The following is a 20,857-nucleotide window of genomic DNA, read 5'->3' as shown; positions in this document are numbered from 1 at the left end:
ATGATACCAACTCTAAAACGAAGAATATTAGGAACATGACTGTTGAAACACCCATTAGTATTACCAAATTAAATTGATTAAAGGTAGACCGGCCCTTGACAAATGAGGAATGCATTTAAAGGAAAACCTAATTGTTGAATTGGTGTTTAGATTAAATGACATATTATATGCTATATATAGTTGAGATATTTGATGCCTAAAATCTGATCAGATAGTTGATATATATATATATATATATATATATATATATATATATATATATATATATATATATATATATATATATATATATCTTAGTTGAGATATTTATCCTCAGAGCTTAAGATATATCTCCGAAATAATCGCCAATTAATCTGCTTACCTTAGTGTAGTGGTAACTTGTCGAATTGGATAGGATGACCGTAAGTGCTTCAAGAATTCTTGTGTAGATGCCGAGTGATCACGGGGCTTCCTCTTTATTTCCCTCTAGTAGTCGGTCAAGGACATTCTCCCGAGGGCACTTGCCAATGTGATACTTGGTACTTGAGTGATGTTGAGTCCAGTCTATTAGAACCTTAAGTGCAACATCAGGCCTTACAATAGGATCACTAAACCCATTTTATCTCATATATGAAATAAGATTTTGCAAAAACCGCAAGTATGCCGAAAGTGTTCAAGTCGTGGACTGATTGGTTTTGTGCTGAATTCTGCATCCTCCCACATTTCTAACAGCGTTTGCATGCCGAGAATCATAATATTGTCGAGGATCCTTAATAGAAAGAGGTGCAAACGGAAGCTTATGATGAGGATCCCGCAAATCTTCAATTGCAACCATCCGGTAGACCATTTCCATCCTTTTTGCTTGAGTTGCACTCTCATCCAACTCACCCCTGTTTGGACCTAGAAAGTGCTTCGTTGCTTCTGATCTAAGTGTTTCCTAATGCAACATGTTCGGCTCTTCCTTGAAGAACAACTACTGCATGCTGGTTAAAATTATGTGAGAGATTGTACTCATCACACTCTAAGTCAATATCTCCTTAACTTTCATCACGATGCATGTAATCATCGCCTTGATCAGCTTCCATGTCTAAGGTTGGATCAACTCGCTTGAGCTTCTGCCGAGAATCATTGCTAACGTTTCATCACCCTTAAAAAAAGAAGCAATCACCTCATCATTATCAGCTGCAGCCACAACAGTAGCAACATTGCTTTCCCTGTATAGATACTTTGCTTGACAATATTTTGTCCAAAACTCAACTTCTAAGAACTTGTAAGGGACAAATTTCATATATGCCTTGTGAATGGCTGGTTTTCCAGCGAATATTTGATCAATGATCCCCGGTGTCAAGTTAAAAGTGACTTTGTTGCCCCTCCCATCTATCACTGGATTGATATCTGTAATCATAGCACTTTTAAACCTTACTTATTGTTTCATAGCCTTGCTGGCATCAGTAGAAAGCAACTCCTTTCTTGTTACCCAAAATTCAGATTCTGACAACACGTACACCACTGATTACAAATTGTTTGTGTAATTTCTGCAACTCATTATTCTCTTCAAGCAGCTTCATACGAAAATCCATCCCAGCAGTACTAAGTTGTTCATCAAAAAATATCTCAGAAACTGGTTTGGGATCCTTCCGACATGATTTCTTAGATTGAAGCTTATTAGTAAGGAACTTGCTGATAAATTCACAGCCCCATCGTGCTCAGAGAAATTTTCAAACTCAAAATTGCAACGTCCCCCATTGATAGTAGTTTCTAGTATAAGATTTAGAATAGCTTCTTTGTGGTTCCCCTTCATGTTAAATAGGTGCTTTTGGACTGATTCTAACCCAATGGTAAGCTTCACAGAAGTAGGATTATTAGGTGTAAAGATTATTCTGTCTTCCATCATTATCAGCACGCCCTTCACGCCAAGATCCTTTACCATGGTCTTATAATTACACCGCACAACAACTTCAACGAATTGATTACTATTAAAAACAATGCTCCAAACCAAAATCAATCACTTGAATTCTTCGTATTAATAATATAATGAATTATCAAAGAAAATGAAAAACTATCGAATACCTTAAAACCAAGAAGATGGATATTTCTTTGTCAGTAATATACAAATTTTCTACTCCAGATAACCATTTAAGTTTGAGAGGTACATCTGTAAGCTTGTTCCTCAGTCCTTAAGCAATTTCATACTACTCCATATTCAAAGAACACAACCATTTTTAAAATACGTCTGACAATAATTTTTCAAGAACAAAAATGTATGCGGGAAATAAAAAAAATTCAGTATCAGTTTTCTTTCCACCTTTGGTTCTTAGCTTCTGAAGCTTATTTACATCAAACACCCCAGCTTCAGAACTCCCATTTCCATTTTTTTCTTTGATTCACAATTCACATGATATTCAACTCTGCTTTCATGCCCATTGGATATTCCATTCTCCAATTTAAGCCCTTAGGATGAATCTTTATCTCCACCATCCTTAGAACCACTACTCTTTTGATTTCCACCGCCACCACCCGAACGCACATTCACAGCATGCCCTTGCTTTTTGCCTCTGAACATTTGTAGGTCGAACTGCTTGCTTCACTTTTTTCAATTCCTCAGCCCTAGCTTCATTTGGGTAAGATAAAGGATGCCATGATTTTTCTGTTTAAGTAAGAATGACTCGACACTGTTCCTATTTTTCTTTGAAATCTACTTCACCTTCACTTTCTAAGCATCTTGATTTCATATAAAGGAATCTCCATAGATCAAGAAGTTTTGATTTGTTGGATTTTGGAAGAGTAAGAGACGGGGTATTTAGTATTGTGAGGGAGATAGATGTGATGGGAGGAGAGAGAGAGAGAGGCGGAAGCGTACGAAGGGTTTAGTTAACCCATCAAAGAGTTTTTTACTTCTATTTTTTTTTTTATTCGGCAGTTTTTTTCTCCACCTTTCTCGTAATCCCCCTGATGACGTGGATAGCCTCATATTGCTCTAAAAGGGACTGCTATTATATATATATAAAGATGTAAAGGACTCAAGGTTATTCAGTCCAGTCCACTCAAACATTGGCCCACGTCCCATCTTATAAAAGCATTGTTCTAAAATTCGGTCCAGCGGTCTAGCGCTTTAGGTGGTGCCCAACCGACTGAGCCCAGCCCTCGTTTAAAAATCGGTGGACCGACTAGGCGGGTCTAGACGGACCGATTAGGCAATTAAAAGTAGGTGAGTCTAGGCGGTCGTTTTTTTTTTTTTTTTGAATGATTAAACGTCGAAAAATAAAAGGCGTAGCAGAAGCTTAAGATTTGAATGAGTTTAAAAGACTTAAATCTAATGTAAATTATATGCCACTATAACAAAGAGTATGTTTTTATATGAAGTCAATATTTCTCAACTATTATGCATTTTTGTAATAAGTATATTTGTATGTGTTTATTTTTTGAGTTATGGTAAATAATTTTTTTCATTTCTTGTAGTATATGTGCGTATTACTATATATATTAGGGAAAAAAACTGCCTAGCGCTTTAATCCATCCAGATCGCCTGCTAAGAAGGTCTGGCGTTAGCGCCTCTCCCAATCACTACTGCCGTTTTTAGAACACTGTATAAAAGACTTGTTTTTTTTTCTCAATAATATAGGCCCATTTTAAGAAACTCGCCTTGGGCCCCTCAAAGTTCAGGGCCGGCCCTGACTGTAGGCAGTGTTCAAGACTTCAAGTTTGAAATGTCCTGGAGCTTTGGGGGCAAGTAACAAGTTTGAAATTCAATTATGTGAAGGATGGATGAAATGTCAGCACTCAGCAAATACAGTCAATTTGATAATAGACATGTGACTATTTTTTGACGAATTTGAAGATGTCATATCAACCAACGATATTTGTTTTGCCGTTCTGCCAGTTTGCACCAAAGAGCTTTATTAACTAAAATGTGAATAGCAATCAACCATTGAATTGTTAAGTTATATACACATATATGGGTGAAGTCATTGAACCAAAAGAAAAAGCAAAACTACCAAAACAGAAGCTACTGAAAAGAACAACTTTCCTCCCTTCTTTTATTCTTGAAATGTGCTTACACTAGAGGTTACTTAATTCAGCTTCCACCTAAAATCTCCTAAATTTACGCTGACGTCTAAACAAGTTGACATTCCGACTTCTTGGGGATCTCTAATCTACACTGACAGCTAAACAAGTTGCGGGGTATCTCTAGTATACACTGACGTCTAAACAAATTGCCATCTCTAATTGCATTTCTCTTCCGTCAGAAAAACAGGTTCGACATCACCAATCAAGTAGCTAATACTTGTCAACTGAAAAAACATGCTGCCTGATTCACTGCCTGCAGGAAGGATGTTTCACAAACATCTTTCAGAAAACACGAGAGGCTTGTATTTACCCTTTTACGTGCACAACATTTCCATATACAATGTCTGAGTATATCGAACATTGTGGACAAGGACCAAAAAAATTCTATGAAAAGAAATTGTCCACCACGTCCACAGATGTCAGTGAAAAAATCCACTGCTTGAAGATCAAACCAAATAGCAATAACTGCTACTCAAATCTCTGTAGCTCACTCAAAAATCTCTGAAGCTCATCTTTGGGTCTTCCCTTTTCCCGCCTCTGCCCCTTCCTCTCCCTCTTCCCCCGGTGCGCTTATAGAATGACTAGCCGTGCTTCATTTCCACAAGGGAATGCAGTAGGTCATCGCAGAGAATGCACCTACTATGCAAAGTGGCTCCATCACTTAATGGTGTTGTCTTCTTATTGAAATCCACTTACAAGATTATTGAGTCACACTCCACGCATCTATCTCTTGTAGTTGAGATCCAATGAGCACCCTGAGGGAGGAAGACAAGGCAGTTGCACATGTTGCAATAAAGGTGCCATTTAGGACCACTTACTGGATCAAGGACAAGAGTACCATCACACTCAGGGCAGGCACAGACTCCTTGCACTATTACAGAGTGTTGACAAGTAGGATGTGAGCACATGAAGCACGGCATTCCAGCTCCCTTGCCGATCTTGCCTGAACTACTAGTCTTACTGTTGCTAAAAAGCGTGTCTATCCCTTCAAATGGAGGATTATTGTAGCAGTAAGGACAGAGAGGGAATGACTTGCCTTCTGGACCAGCCATGGAGAAGATCAATAGCTCAAAGTTGTCAAGAGGACAAACAAGTTCCTTGTATAGCTGCAGAAGCATATCATCAGTTCATCAAGAATGTGATAACAAACAAACAAAACAAAAAACAAAAAGAAGCAGCGAACAACGAACAAAAAATAACATGAATTATGGACTAAATGGAAGTGTGTAATGTTTCAAAAGTAGCAACAAAAACTATATTTTCTCTACCAGTATCCAAGGTCCTCATTTTCCACACATAAACGATGTAATGATAGGTGACAACTAACAACATTGTTCATCATCAATTCAGGCACATCATTCATATAACAAAGCATGTCCATGTGAATAAAATTGTACTGAAAATGAAAACGTTCAAACAAAATATAGTATGGCACTAAATCATATGATCAGCCATTGACTAGAACTTCAGAAAAATCAGAAGACTGCAATTTAGATTGCGTCATCCTAGAAGTGGGCTATCAACTTAACAGTCTGATAGAGAACCCTGAATAATGTTTTTTCTTGCATGCAAGATGGTTCAAAAGTGTTGTCAAACATGCACATTTCTTTCTTCTACCATTAGGTGATTTTAGTAATTTCCAGAAACAAAAAGCAAAGGTGGATAGGACTCATCAATCAGCATTACCTTTATAGTGCCCTTCTGAGGAAGATTGTAAACCTCCTCACATGTGCCACAATACAGACGTGATGGCTGGACGGAAATATACTTCATGTACCGAGTACATTTTCCACATTTGGTAAGTAAACGGCCAGAATCAGCTAATGGAGGAAACTGTGCTTCAAATAAGGCATTCATGTTCTCAATCTGCATGAGTGAGAGACAGAGAGATGTAAGCACTAATATTCATAATACTTCACCATCAATTATCAAATTCAATCAATAGTTCATACTTCATATGATTATGACCATATGAACGAAAATAACAGTACAACAAATTCTACTTATTTCAATGCCATTCATCACACGATATTATATTTATACGCTCAGGTACGCATATTTCAACACCTTTCATTCTAGATTGTCGCACAGTGAAGTATAATAAGAACACATAAATAGGTATTCCATACCATACATGGCAGATAAGAAGTACGGTCCAGTTGAATTTTTTCTAGTTAAGTGTATAAGGATATTCCCATTTTATAATTGGCAATGAGTGGAGAGTCCAAGGAACTTATGTATTATTATTCAAGGCTTTCAATGTCCCATGATGGACTATACTATACATCTCAACACGCCCCCTCATGTGTGGCATCACTTGAGCCTAACACGTAGACAAATAAACATACTGGAATGACGTGAAGTAAACGGGCCTTACGACCAAACACAATAGCCTGCTCCGATACCATCTTAAGCTTTGGAGCATCCAACCCAAAATCAATTGACAATGAGTGGAGAGGCCCAAGAGTTTATATATTGTTATGCAAGGCTTTCAATGTCCCAGGTGGGACTATACTAAACTATACATCTCAACAACCAGTAAGAGCATAATGAATGCTTTTTTTAAGACATTGCATGCTTGAAAGCTTACCTGACTTGTCATACAATAAATTGATGATTTACCTCGACAACACTCGAAGTATAAAACCAATAACGTACAGCTAATTGAGAGAAACTCGTGGTATGTGAAATTTGTACCAAGATAGTATTTGGGAATTGGAAGTAATATAGAAATGCATGTAGATAAAAGATATATTTCCTCCAATGTATCTTTGTTTATAACCGTAACCAAGTGTGCTCCAAAGACAGTTTTGCAAGGACTTGGTAACTATATCACAGGGCGTTTTGCAATGACACCAACATCTGCAAGTAAACTCCCCTGCTTAACAGATTGAAATAAATGTTACCTGCTTAACAAAATAAGAGTACTTCTGTCTGAATTGCTGCAGTACATGTTCCACGACACAGGAATGGTTTGCTTGGCCCTTAGCAATTAGGGTGATCTGTTGCTCGATAAAGCTGCAGATATCTGGCAAACAGAGGTCTGGATCAATAGTTTGATATCCCCTTATCAGGGTAATTCCCAGTGTAGTAGGCACCAATCTCCTTCCCGCATGTACCTTCAGTTTGAAAGAAAAGTTAAACATTTAAAGGTGATATGACGTAAAATGACTCTACATCAATTCAGATGTCCAAAAAGAAGAAATGCACCTGCTGTGCTCATTATAACAATGATTAAAGGTAAGTGCTGAGTCAACAGATATACGACAGTATGAAAAGACTCTATAGCTGCACAAAATTGCGCTCACAAATGTTGTTTATATAGACAGGTATGGATGCATCTGTGCCTATCCCATTTTTTTCTCACTGAGGTAATCTGGAGGTGATGTGTTCCCCTACAAATACATATATCATTAGCACTTCCATTCTAAAAAGACTTCGCTAAAAAGGCGGTTGTACGCTTGAAGGATGGCATAACATATTATTGAGTTACTGTGCAGCTATACGAATTCAGCTATTTTTGACAAATTTCTATTGCATACCAGTATTACTTTCAACAGAGTCACAAATATAGGGCAAGGACCAGTAAGATCCCTGAAACAAAGTTTTCGACTTTTACCTCATAGAGTTCGACTTTTGAAATTTCCATTTTTTCTCCCTTTGCTAACTGAGGTAGATTCTTCTCATCGACTGCCAACCAAGGCATAATACACGTGAAACCTTTCGATATACCATGCTGACCCGTATAGTAAAACACTTCCCTGCCAGTAGAAAATTCAACTTTTGTTCTGAAATGAGCATGACGAGGGGTGTTAGCTACGAAGAAGTTCACAGCATTTAAACGCAATTGAGTTATTGAGTTATTATCACAAGTCATTAATACCTTAAATACTTGCAATCAGGACTTACTGTCCCAATGAAATGTTGACATATGTACTGGTATAATCACCATGCATCATTCCCTAACATGTCCTCAGTTGCTGAACGCATTGGAGTAATTGGAGGATAATCACCTGCATCAGTTCCCACTCGTGGCTGAAGGACAAATTTTGTAAGTAGAAAACTTAGAGAGAACAAATGGAGCACGAAATTAATTGCTGCAGCTGGACGTCAAAATTCTTAATAGGATAACCCACAGCACCATGACCATGAGCAGTAGGAAAACTCATCTTATCTACTATAACCCAAGTAACATGGACACTTCATGTTCTTAAGAAAATCCATGCCAAACACACAAACACTCATGTCAGACACACGGACACATTGTGCATACGTTTTCAAATACTAAAATACTAAGATATGCCAATTAACATAAACTACGAAGAAAATAACCTATTAACATAGTTACAACTCCATGATATGCCAATTTCATATTTATTTATTTGTAAGGAGGCGCAAGGCCTTGAACACAAAAATTGGTGTGCAAGTGCAACTTAAAAATAATAATATTTTTCTTTTCAATTAGCTGTGGCCCAGTGTCTCACTTCATATAGGTCGCCATGTCGGACACTCGGACACCGAAACGCATATCTGTGTCAATATGACGTAGATTATAACAAAATTATGGGACTTGGGTTATTCTTGAATACACGGATAACTATAAAATGCTATCACTATTCAGTATTCACACACAAGAATCTGATCACCATTTGCAGAAAAACTCCAACTACATCAAGACAACAATATATGTGTAGATCATATAAAAAAGATGGCATAGTTAGGCTCACTCCACATACATTAAAAGAAAGGAGACAAAAAAAAACAAAAAAACAACCGAAAAAGGTATAATGAAGAGGACACAAGAAAACCTGATGAAACCTTGCGTTTCCAAGCGCTCTGCTAGCTGTATTGCTAATTGAGATCCAAACCCTAGGGCACTTGATGCACTCTGTAAATAAAACAGGACGCCAAATTATTAAAAACAATTGCACATTAATTCATAGAGTTATTGAGATCAAAACATATTTAGAAAAAATAAAAGTAATTTAGAAAGTTGATATCTCACTTATGTTTCCATCTACTGGAATACGTTCTAGTCCTAACCATCATTCCTTCAACTACACAGAGAAGCTCACCAACTCCATAAGTCATCCATTTAAGTTACTTCACCTAATTCTTACAATTTCCACACGTAAGAGAATATTCCATGCTTCCACCATAGTACTTACAAAAAATGAGCCTGCATACTAAGCACGCAATAATACTCTATCGTGCCACTGATTACTGGATTGTTTGTGGATTAGTGCTTATGGCTTAGTCATAGTAGTTTCATCTTACTTTCGAGTTTCGACAATACAAGCTCACAACAAGCTAAAAAAGAATGATTAACTTTCAAACTTGTATTACTTCCAATTACATTTATTGGTCTTACCTAAAGAATTCTCCTCAGACTGATCCATAACTTATTTTGAGGTAAACAACAACAAAAACCATCAGGTGATACTTGTATTCTGTCCATTCTGCAGGACAGAATACAGACCTTTTACAGTTGTAAGTATCTAACTCAGGAACTAAAGTTAAACATTGTATGATGATAGGCGCCATAGCTTTGTCAACAATTTACTGAAACTTTTGTGTGATTATCAAAAAGTGATCAAGTAATATCCAAATGTACACGCTGAAATTTATTTGGTAATTATCATATGCAAGTACAAAGACCAGTAAACTACATGGTTGGAGGTTGTTAGAGATAACTTATGACCTTTAGCAAATTTTAGACTCCTCTTTAACTGAAATATCAGATACTTCTACAATGCCATCCTCCACAGCCAACTTTTGAAACATCACCTTAAATTCAAACAACTTGTTACGATCCCATTCCAGCCAAAGTTCATAACCGGGTTTCACAGCGGGAAGAAAGACAAAAGACAGACATCACTACCAAAAGACACACCATCTGAAGCCATAACAGTAAACAAGTTACTAAAATAGGGGGAAAAAAATGCATATCAACAATGTCTTTGGACTTCAAGTGAAAGAAAGTCGCACCAAAAAAAAATGATGCAAGCTGGGCTGCTGACAATATTCTGTTAAAATGGGGAAAATGGTTCTTTTAAATATCAATATGCTCCCTTTAGATACGAACCAATCTTTCACACAATCAATGTACCACTAACAGTCAATATATAAGATCCAGGCAAATTAAGAAAATACTCTGATAATAGGATAGATTATTAATTAATTAGTAGTTTATATTTTATTTTGTTTTCTAATTCAATTATGAATAGGAATTAGATAGTTTCCTATTTGGTTTCCAATTAGATTTAGTAGTATTTTTCTTATATAAAGGCATCTTGGATTTCATTTTTAGGTTGGTTGTTTATGGATTGTTTAATCAATGATTTTAGTATGAGAATTATAGAACTCAACCCAAAACTATCAAAACCTACGATTTTGATTCTAATTTCGGGTTTTTATTATTTATTGTGATTATTAAACAATTTCAATCATTTAAACACTAAAACTTGTTTTTGTTTTTTTCTTTTCCTACATGATAATATTTTATGTATAATTAGTAATGTATCAACAATCATATTTATATCAATCTATAAATATATATCAATCGTACGCGTTAAAACATTTACCATTCATACATGTGATAATTTCAAGCCTTGATATAGAAATTAAAATAATCAGATATCTAACCCCAAAAATTTGATTTTTTTTTTACGTGTATACACATATATTTGTTTCCTTTTATTAACTCGATCGTGTACACGTGCAATCACATATATTTGTTATTTTGATATATTTTACGTGCATACACATATATTTAACAACACACATTCACTGCTATATATATTTAATAAATTTGTACACGTAAAAAACATATTTTATATTATAATGTATTAGTTTGATTATCTTAAATGTAATATAATACTAAATTTGATATATCGAAATCATACTAATCGGTTTCGGTTTCGATTTCTGTACCTACGAGTTTTTTACTATTCAGTTCTTTATCAGTTCGGTTTTTAATGACCCGTTTTAAATGAGTTTAACTTTTTAAGACCCATAACCCGAATATTCGATTTCGGTTCCGGGTAATCGGGTACCCATTGACACCCCTAATTAGAGTTGTGTTGTATTAGGAAACTTCTTAAGATTAAGAGGTCATATTATATTAGGAAATTTCTTATGATTAATGAAGAGTGTCTATGTGGCATACCTATGTCTCAAGAATACACCACCTAGAAAAGAGATTGTCCACATAAGAAGTATTCTGCTTTAATATAGAAATAGGTGATAGAATTTGTTATTCATAAAGAACTTGTGGGGCAGTTTGTTGCACGCTTGTCTTAATTATTTGTAAAATTCGTTATCAGCATTAATAAAAAAATTATTTAAAAAAATCATAATAAATAAAATAAATAAATGTTTTTTGTTTTTTTTAATCGGTCCTGATCGACCGGGGATCGGACCTCACCATGAAATATTACTTAATTTGTTTTATCCAATCAAGAACTACAATAATAACAAACAATTTTAAGAGTGAGGTTCACAATGTTCTAGTGTGATAATGTTATAATACGATAATGATCTAATACGATATTTCTACATTTTCACATCATTAGATATGAGTGAGGTCACTTAAGTTTCACATCATGGATAAATTCCACTATAGCAAAAAACTAAATATCAATTGGCACCATGAACTCAAGTGACCTCACTCACCTCTAATGATGTGAAACTGTAGAAATATCACATTAGATCATTATTGGCATCTAGTACAAGGTCTCGCTTGTTTTTCTTAAAAGGTTGCTCCACATCATGCTGAATTCGACAGACTATCTATCCAATTTGATATTAAAAAAAAAAAAAAAAATCAAGATGAGAAATCATACCAAAACAGATTGTTATTTTCCAACAGCTTCAAACTGTATTCATCCATCTTCCAGCCAATCTCATACCTAAGCACTCTCGCAGATATGTTATTGTAGTCATTAACCAGAGGATGATGTCGGCCCCGTTTGACCCAATGCCCACCTGTGCTCACATGCTTAGGATTTGTGACTACTCACTGACTAGGTGGATGCACTATCTTCCTATTGTTCATGGTGAGAACAAGGATCTTTCTTTATACTCTTAAAATTGTTTGTTATTATTATAGTTCTTGATTGGATAAAAAAAATTAAGTAATATTTCATGGTGAGGTTCTTGATCGATCAGTCTATTTATCAATTAAAAAAAACAAAAAACATTTACACTTTTTTTTTATGTGTTGTCAGATACCATAAAACTAATAGAGAAGTTCAAACCATCCAATGGGGAAGTCGGGAAGTCTTAGAGACTCTACTATACGCTAAAAACACATATAATCTCACTTTGGAGAACTTAATGGAAATGGGCCTTCTTGATGTGCCGCGTATATGATTGTTGGAGATGTTAATGTCATAATAAGTCTACTAACCCTTTTATGCCTGATGGGAAGATTGTAAGGCATTAAATCTACCACAATGTCAATAAATTGTTATGTTATTTATTTATAATATAAAATAGGTTTTTTTACATCTATATCTTAATATTAAAACTCCCACAAGGGATATTTTTCTAGCTCTCTTAAAATTTCACATCATCAATTTCTATTAAAATAGGAATTATGACTATTGAAAAGAGAAATTTTAACATTTCTAATTAAAACGGGAATCTTTCTTCTATTACAATAGAAATTCCTCCCATATAGAAAAAGAAAAATCTAACACTTTTAATTAAAACGAGAATCATTATTCTATTAGAAACGGAAATCACACTTTTAAATTAAAATGGGATCTCTCTCCCAATTAGAAAACAGATTTTTAAAACTTAATTAAACCAATTTATTATGAAATTAAAACGGGTTAGCGACAAAAATAGGAATCACGATTTGTTAGAAAATTTATATATGTATAGTTATGATTGTTAAACAAAATTTTAAAATAGCTAGTGCGTATGCACGGGCCTACTTTCTAGTGAGAAAAGTGAGAGTGGAATACAACAATGGAGTTATGTATTTTTTTTATTCATCTTTAAAAATATTTTTTTTAGCAAGAGATTAAAGTGGCAAGAAAGATTATAGGCTAAAAAGTATTTAATAGCTAATCATTAATTTCAGGCTTTCTATTCGCTGGCCAAACAACTAATCCATACTAGTGGGGCCCAAGAAATATAAGACAAGAAAACACTTACGTGGAAGACACTGACCGAATCCATTTTATAATCTTGGAATGACTGAGGAATCTTTTTTAACACAAAACTAAAGAACATAAAAAAAAAACACACACGAACTTCATTTCGATTTATACTAAGAAGAAGTTAGAACAACACCAATTATATTTTCAGTAAGCCTCAAATAGTCAACAAGGAATATGGAGGTGGGATTCTTAGGATTAGGGATAATGGGGAAAGCCATGGCCCTTAATCTCCTACGCCATGGATTTAAACTCACTGTCTGGAACAGAACTCTATCTAAGGTCAATCACTCTTATCACTTTTCTGTGCGTGTTTTTTAATCTTATTATATTATTTGCTAATTTAGAGAATTACCTTTGTTATGTATATACTATGTGTGATTTATGAGCAGCATACCCTTGGTATGAAGCAAAAGTTTGCATGTACATGATTTTGGTGGAATTTGGTCTGAATCTACTTCATGTTATGATGTTGTAGTTGTATGGATATATACCAAGACGGCACCGTGCCACCGTAACAACCTTAAAGGACATAATGTAATATGTAGGTGTTTAATTAAATGCTTTTTAACAGCGCATCATGTGTGTCAAAGTGGAACATGTTGGACTATCCATGATCTCTACTTATCTGTTTCGTGAACTTGACCAAGTGGACAAAAGTATTAATTACAATCATTTTGGGAGTTTAGCAGTTTGTGTTTGGTTGTACAAGTCTTGGAAATATGGAGTTGTAACTTCTAAAGAATTAGCAAAAATATGCTAGAATGATAATTCTCAAAGAATGTAGGATAGGTAATTCTTTGTGCAGTTGTAAGTCACCAATAGTTTCGTCTATCATGTCACAGACCTGGACTTGCAATGGTGGTTATCTTGTCTCGGAGAGGGATTGGGGGGGGAGGGGGGGGATTCAATGAGCAGATGGTCTGTAGGTCGTACATGAAGTGCTAAAATTTGTGCAGTTTCATGTCTGAGCTGTAAAAATATTGAAGGAATAGTATGCTATTTAATATAATGACCAATGTGTTACTTTAGTTTTTTTTGCTTGAAGTACATCTTAAGCAATGTTATCATCAGCAGAATGTTCGCTTATATGTATGTACCCAAATATCATTGTTTATAGTTTTATAGAATCGTTTTACCTTCTTTCATCAAATCATCTTCACAACTTTATATAACTTTTGCAGTGCGATGAGCTTCTCGAGCATGGTGCTTCTGTTGGATCAACCCCTGCAGAAGTAGTCAAGAAGTGCAAGTACACAATTGGAATGCTATCTGATCCATCTGCTGCTCTCTCGGTTTGTGAGAAATTATTTGTTTTCTACTTTTTGTCACATCAAATGTTTTCGTACGGGTCACCAAGTTGCAACTTTTGGAAGATTTGCAGGTGGTTTTTGACAAAGATGGTGTGCTTGAGCAAATAGGAGAGGGAAAATGCTACATTGACATGTCAACAGTTGATGCCGATACTTCGTCGAAGATCAGTGAGGTAAAACTTGCATGCCAATGGCAATCCTAATTTGGTTTGATTTTTTAAAGTTTTTAATTCTCAGATCTTCTATATTACACCATTATTCAACTTGCTCTTATATATTAATTTGATTCCAAAATCCCAAGTTTCGAAAATTGGCTAAAATGAGGTTTCATTTTGAAAGTTGATATGTCTGATTATTTGTATGAAGGATTAACTCATTTACTTTAAGAAGCTCTCATTTCAGTTGCATACAGATTGGATAATAAGAGTTCATACGAGGTTTACTTATGATCTATAAATTACCATCCATTTTTTTAAGCTGAATCTCAAGTGCTCCTTTTGCACATTATAACTGAATGAGGTTGTGAATATGCTGTCAGAAAGGGTGCAAGGAGCCACCGAGACCAAGGCGTACTTCTGATTATAGTGGCTAAAATAAGGTGGCTCCTGGAGACCAAGGCACTAATCATAGTGAAAACAGTGGCAAGTCATTGTCAAAGGCGGCCCCAAGGCGTTAGTTGAGAAACCTAACGCTTTGCTCCCTGCCTCGTCCCTGAGAACAAACTTCTGATAGCTGAATAGGGCTACTAGATTTTGTTAAGATAAGGCAATTGAAAGGTTAACCAGTGAATGAAGCCACTTCCAAGACAGAAGTTTGCCTAGTAATTAGCACCCTCATGTAATAATCTACCATTTTCTTGCGTAGCATCCAAGACAACTTATGGGTTCAGCTAGAATGAAAACGAATAGTGAGCATGCAGTATTTTATATGGTATCCACAGGCAATTACCAAAAAAGGTGGATACTTCCTTGAAGCTCCAGTTTCCGGTAGCAAAAAACCTGCTGAAGATGGACAACTTGTTATTCTTGCTGCTGGGGAGAAGGTAAGTCAATACAGGCCTAAAGTTTCACTTGCATTACATTTCTAGGATATGATATCCTGTAATGTGCTCTTCTTACCTGGTGCTACTGCAGTCACTGTACGAGGAAGCAATCCCTGCTTTTGATGTCATGGGAAAGAAGTCTTTCTATTTAGGGGAAGTTGGGAATGGAGCAAAAATGAAACTCGTTGTGAATATGATCATGGGCAGGTAGTGTTTCTCTTCAAAACAAAACATATTGTGACTATTACATAGAAGCTAGCGAGTAGCATACTCTTTGGTTGGATTTGTAGATTATGGAGTTACTTATTGGTTGTATAGTCGATTTTGGCTCAGCCATGGTTGTATAGTCAATTTTGTTCCTTACAGCTACTCGCTGAATCTTATTAGTGATATTCCATCATTAATTACATTCTCTTGGTATACAGTATGATGAATGCATTCTCAGAGGGCCTTGTTCTAGCAGACAAAAGTGGACTGAGCCAGCAAACGTTACTTGATGTATTGGTAAGATAGTAATTCCTTGAACTCGATAAGTTCTAACTAAAACATTGCCAACCATCCTATGTTTCTATCTTGTAGGACTTGGGTGGCATGGCTAATCCAATGTTCAAGATGAAAGGACCAGGAATGATCCAGAACAGTTACCCACCTGCTTTTCCGTTAAAGCATCAGCAGAAGGATATGAGGTTGGCTCTTGCTCTTGGAGATGAGACTGCAGTATCAATGCCAGTTGCCGCTGCAGCTAACGAGGTTTTGTTCCATCTTTTTTTTTTGTTTCCTCTGCTTCAATTTGGCCTCACTAAATCAAGACCTCTAGAATACTAGGAGAAAGCAGCAAATACACAAATAACACAAAAAAGTGACCTGGAGGTTCAGTTGCTTGAATTTTCTGCTAGGGTACCAATTGTTCCTACAATAGGAAAAATAGTCATTTTGCAGTGAATGCCTCTAAGTAATTAATTTTTTTTTATCTATTATAAGAACCAATGTTTTTACAGCTTAATAATTTTATATTCTCAGACTTCCTTTTTCCATATCTTGTGTAGGCTTTTAAGAAGGCCAGAAGCCTGGGTTTAGGGGACAATGATTTCTCAGCTGTGTATGAGGCAGTGAAGGTGCAGGAACGCTCAGATTGAAGTCCACTTATATATGTTATTCAACGGAAGCACATTAATAGACATACTTGATAAAGATCTGGTTTGAAGTAATACATTCAATCCTGTTAGTAGATTGTGTTTTTGTGCTTAAGTTCTCTGTTTTCTACTCCTAAGCAAAATGGCCTTAAGTGTCAAATTGTCAATACGAGTGTGAAAAAAGAGTAGCGTAGTACTCCCCACCTAAGTTTATATTCAGTTCGTTAACTTCAGGAATATGATGGCTTTCTGCTTCCTTCCCTTAATGCCATGCCCCTAATTCAATGATATAATAATTCTCGAAAAATCGATAGAAGGCTATTATTAGCTTATTTAGATGTGTCCCAAAATCGTGCCAAGAATATTTGCTTTTTAAGATTGACATTTACCACTGTTCTGGACAATCATGAGATTTTTTTTTTTTTTTTTGATAGTCATCATCATGTATATATATATTAAGAAGGAAGTATTACAGAGGTTGGATTTACAGTCACTCGATCCTCTCGCAGAATGTCCCTAAGCCATACAGGGAGGTTTAGTATCCATTCTGCAGAGTTAGAGTGTAGTTTCCCAAAAACAGCTATGGTGTGAGCAGTTTTGTTACATGTCCTGCTGACCCATTTAAAGCTAACTTTGTCTAGTAATGACAAATTAGATAGTGCATCATTAAGGTATAGTTGAGAAGTCCAAGAGATATTGGCTTGTCCCTTCTCCAAAAAAGAGCTGACATTTTTGCAGTCAGTCTCAACTTCCAGTTGCATTAGTCTGAACTTCCTGCTCCAAATGATTGCTTGGAGCATTCCTTGGCTTTCTGCATCTTCTGCTGTGAGGTCCCACCCATGCCCAAGTCCTGCAGCAATAAAATCACCCTTAGAATTTCGAAGTACATAGCCATAGCTAGATTGTTTCCCTTTAACAAAGGAAGCATCAGTGTTGAGTTTGAAGAAATTGGAATATGGTGGAGTCCAAAATGCCTGTTTGGGAATCACTGGGCCCTTCAGAATTATAGGAGTTTTGACTTCCAAGTGAGTAGGTAATTGGAAGAACTTGTTGACTAACATCTGCAGTTTAAACAAGTTAGGTTGCATTTTGGTATGCAAGACATTGCATCTTTCAAGCCATATATGGCGATTTAGATAGAGACAGAACTCAGTCCAGATGTCCGGTTCTATAGGCCATGTTGATGGTGGATTAAACCATAGGTCTATCCATTGTGTGATGTGTAAATTTTCAAAAACAGATAATTTGAGATGCCATGGAGAAAAGTACCATAAGTTTCTGGTAACAGGACAACATAAGAGGAGGTGATGTATACTTTCAGGCTGCATGTTGCAGAGAAGACAAGATTTATCAGGGATAAAGAAAATTTTTGCCAGGTGGACTCTATTAGGGAGACAGTCATAATAACATTTCCATGCATGCAGAGATGCTCGGGGGCAGTTTGTTTTTTTCCAAAAAGCAAGATTGCTTTTTGTATGAGTGCTGGATGATGTGTGTGCACTGATGTTATGATACATAGATTTGACAGAGTGTTTGCCATTTTTAGTCAGATTCCACTTGATTTTATCTTCTAATTGATACTTAGAAAGATAAATATTTTGGATTAACTGACTAGTGTGAGTGTCAAAGAGATAGTTGAGAAGAGGGATGTTCCAACTTCTAGAGGAGTGTATAATGAGATCAGACACATACTTAGAGTCATGGTAAGGAGGTGGTAGAGATGTTATGAGATAGATGAGCCATGGTAGACATCCAACGAAACAAAAACAAAAACAAGAGTGACCCACTGGCCACTTGATATTCCAAACTTTACCGACATTTGATATTCCAAAGTCATATTACGCCACTTGAACGGGGCGGCAGAATGGAAAAGTAAAAGTTCAAACAGAAGAAACTACCCGTGTAATCTTCTTCTCCTCTAGCAATTTCTTGTTTTTAATTAGGGCTGTCAACGGGCCGGACTTGAACAGGACTCACTTATGTCCAAGTCCGGTCCAAATTGTATTTACATTTAGAAGGTCCAAGTCCTAGTCTAGGTCCCGTTGGACATTATCGGATTCGGGTCTGGTCTAGTTCCAATAAAATTATATGGAAATAGTGTATTTTTTTATTATTTATCTTAAAAAAAACTGAAATAGAGTATAGTAAGACTCAAACCTAAGTCTTATATGTGGCACTACAACACTAATCCATAAAACCTCAAAAGAACCATCCTTCCGTCATCCAAGACCTTCCCACCAAGCACCTTCAAACAATAATCAAAGAATTCTTAAGACCCCAATCTACATGTGGCACCCTTCAGAGCACGCCATGACACCCAGCAAGACCCGCTAGTTACTTGGAGCACTTTGATCATGGATTGTTGTACACGTAGAATGTGTTCTCTTGTCTAGTTGTGAGAGGAGAGATGAGAGAGAGAGAAGTTGGGAGGGCGGAGCGTACAAAGGATTTTTCTGTATCAAAGTTTTTTTTTTTGGTTTAAATCGTAGTGTTTTTTAGGTTTAGCTTTGATCAGAGTTTCTAACTTTTGAGTTTCCAATTCTTGAGTAGTTTGGGGGTTAATGTTGTTTTCGATTTTAAGTGGGACACTTTTTATAAGTTGTTCGCCAGTTTTTTCTTCGTTTTTTTCGTGAGTAAATATGGTACTTAAAATTTGCAAACGTGGACACCCTCATAGCGCAGCAAAAGGGACTGCTATTATATATACTAGTTTTCGAACCCGTCCTAGGAACGGGTGTTGTTATATTATAGTGATCACTCAAGCATTCTGCCAATGTTTTATTGAATATATTGGGTTCAAGCATTATGTTGGTTAAGGATATATCTTTAAATATATTATTGTATATGGTTTTGTAGAAGGGTGGGTCAAACTAATTACTTGAGCAGAGATGACCCACTCTGTAATTGAGCATGAAATGAGGTAAGTATAGAATATGCTTGGCTGATTATTAGTTTAGTTAGAACCTAAGGCGCCTCGTAGAGGAACTAAATGTTTTTTTATTATGCGTGTGGTTTGTTGTGTGGTTAGTGGGAAGTTAAGGCGCCTCAGTGGGGGAAACTACCTGCCTTACTTATTGTACTTAAGGATGTCATATTAGTTGTTGGAAGTTAAGGCGCCTCGGTGGAGGAACTAACTGCCTTATAGATTGTGTATATATTTGTATTAGTATAATTTGTATTTTAGGACTACTCACACCAGCATTTTTATAATGCTGACCCGATTTGCATGTTTGCTTATCGGGTGTGTTTATTAAATGAACATAGTTTATAAGTCTTGACAAGTTTCATGTTGAAGAAGGTTGGTTGCTGCTTGTGGTTTGCGTTAGCATTGCATTTCAGGATATGTTTTGTTTTCCCTTGAGGTGATATAGATTTTCAGTTGTATTTATAACTAAAGAGGGTTAAAAAGAGATTTGTAACCTAATCTTATTTGTGAATTTTTGTAATGAAGAGGACTTTTGTTTAATTGAAATTTTTATTGGTTTTTAATTATCCGCATATTTAAACTGTTTATGGGTTTTTGGGAATTGAGAGTGCGTCACACCTCAAAGATCGAAGAGTCGGGAGCAAATGTAGTTTTTTTCGAATTCTGTCGAAATTCGGGGTGTGACAGTGCGGTTTTTCAAAACCTCTAAGGAAATTTGGGAATATCTACAAGAATCATACTCTCAATCTCAGGATACTTCTCGTATCTTTCAATTGTATGAGAACATCTTTGATCTCACTCAAGGCGATATGTCTATCTCTGAATATTACAATTCTCTTCGTAGCAAGTGGGAAGAACTGAATATTTATCACCCACTTACTACAAACATAAATCAGTTGAAGAAACAAAGAGAGGAATTTTGAGTCTCAAAATTCTTATCTGGGCTACGTCCCGAGTTTGCTAATGTGAAAGCCCAAGTTCAAGCTGAATCTAAGCTCCCTACTCTGTCTAAAGCTTATTCTCGTCTTTCTCGTATTACTGCACTTCTTCCAAAGCACAATGACAATGCGGCTTTATTGATCCCTCCAAGTAGCAATAACAACCCCTCCTCTGGTAGTGGTAATGGAGGTAGAGTGGGTAGAGCCGGTCGTGGACGTGGAGGTGGTCGTAACCAAGGGAGTGGCCATGGTCGTGGTATTGGCGGTTTTTATCCTTGTGAGTATTGTGGG

At 36.1% G+C, this 20,857-nt stretch overlaps 2 protein-coding genes and 1 pseudogene across 3 annotated transcripts; 1 reads left to right on the top strand and 2 right to left on the bottom strand.

Moving 5' to 3' along the window:
• Positions 1-3,989: 3,989 nt before the first annotated feature.
• On the bottom strand, positions 3,990-9,461 carry LOC147500695 (DNA topoisomerase 3-beta-like; annotated as a pseudogene). Its single transcript, XR_015196493.1, has 8 exons — positions 9,419-9,461; positions 8,856-8,935; positions 7,931-8,082; positions 7,667-7,835; positions 7,338-7,442; positions 6,954-7,168; positions 5,734-5,913; positions 3,990-5,153 (listed from the first exon to the last, which is right to left on the bottom strand). The product of XR_015196493.1 is annotated as a DNA topoisomerase 3-beta-like (transcript).
• Positions 9,462-13,103: 3,642 nt separating this feature from the next.
• GLYR1 (glyoxylate reductase 1) lies at positions 13,104-16,817 on the top strand. Its single transcript, XM_086562318.1, has 8 exons — positions 13,104-13,496; positions 14,399-14,509; positions 14,599-14,700; positions 15,468-15,569; positions 15,661-15,776; positions 15,995-16,073; positions 16,149-16,319; positions 16,616-16,817. Exons 1-8 carry the CDS (start codon positions 13,392-13,394, stop codon positions 16,703-16,705), a joined length of 876 nt encoding a protein of 291 aa, XP_086418444.1. The 5' UTR covers positions 13,104-13,391; the 3' UTR covers positions 16,706-16,817.
• Positions 16,818-17,157: 340 nt separating this feature from the next.
• LOC147500693 (uncharacterized) lies at positions 17,158-17,790 on the bottom strand. The gene has a single exon (XM_086563670.1). It carries the CDS (start codon positions 17,788-17,790, stop codon positions 17,158-17,160), a length of 633 nt encoding a protein of 210 aa, XP_086419796.1.
• Between the last annotated feature and the right edge of the window lie 3,067 nt (positions 17,791-20,857).

Source organism: Coptis chinensis, chromosome 5, assembly GCF_015680905.1.
Source record: "Coptis chinensis isolate HL-2020 chromosome 5, ASM1568090v1, whole genome shotgun sequence".
NCBI classification, from domain to species: domain Eukaryota; kingdom Viridiplantae; phylum Streptophyta; class Magnoliopsida; order Ranunculales; family Ranunculaceae; genus Coptis; species Coptis chinensis.
This window is presented reverse-complemented; position numbering and strand designations above follow the sequence as displayed.

What these genes read in the sequence shown, in the direction of transcription:
- LOC147500693 (XM_086563670.1), bottom strand. Translation starts at nt 17,790, where the DNA reads ATGCAACCTAACTTGTTTAAACTGCAGATGTTAGTCAACAAGTTCTTC.
- GLYR1 (XM_086562318.1), top strand. Translation starts at nt 13,392, where the DNA reads ATGGAGGTGGGATTCTTAGGATTAGGGATAATGGGGAAAGCCATGGCC. An exon ending in TTCTTGCTGCTGGGGAGAAG is followed by an intron (nt 15,570 to 15,660) that starts GTAAGTCAATAC and finishes GTGCTACTGCAG; the next exon opens with TCACTGTACGAGGAAGCAAT. An exon ending in TTGCCGCTGCAGCTAACGAG is followed by an intron (nt 16,320 to 16,615) that starts GTTTTGTTCCAT and finishes TATCTTGTGTAG; the next exon opens with GCTTTTAAGAAGGCCAGAAG.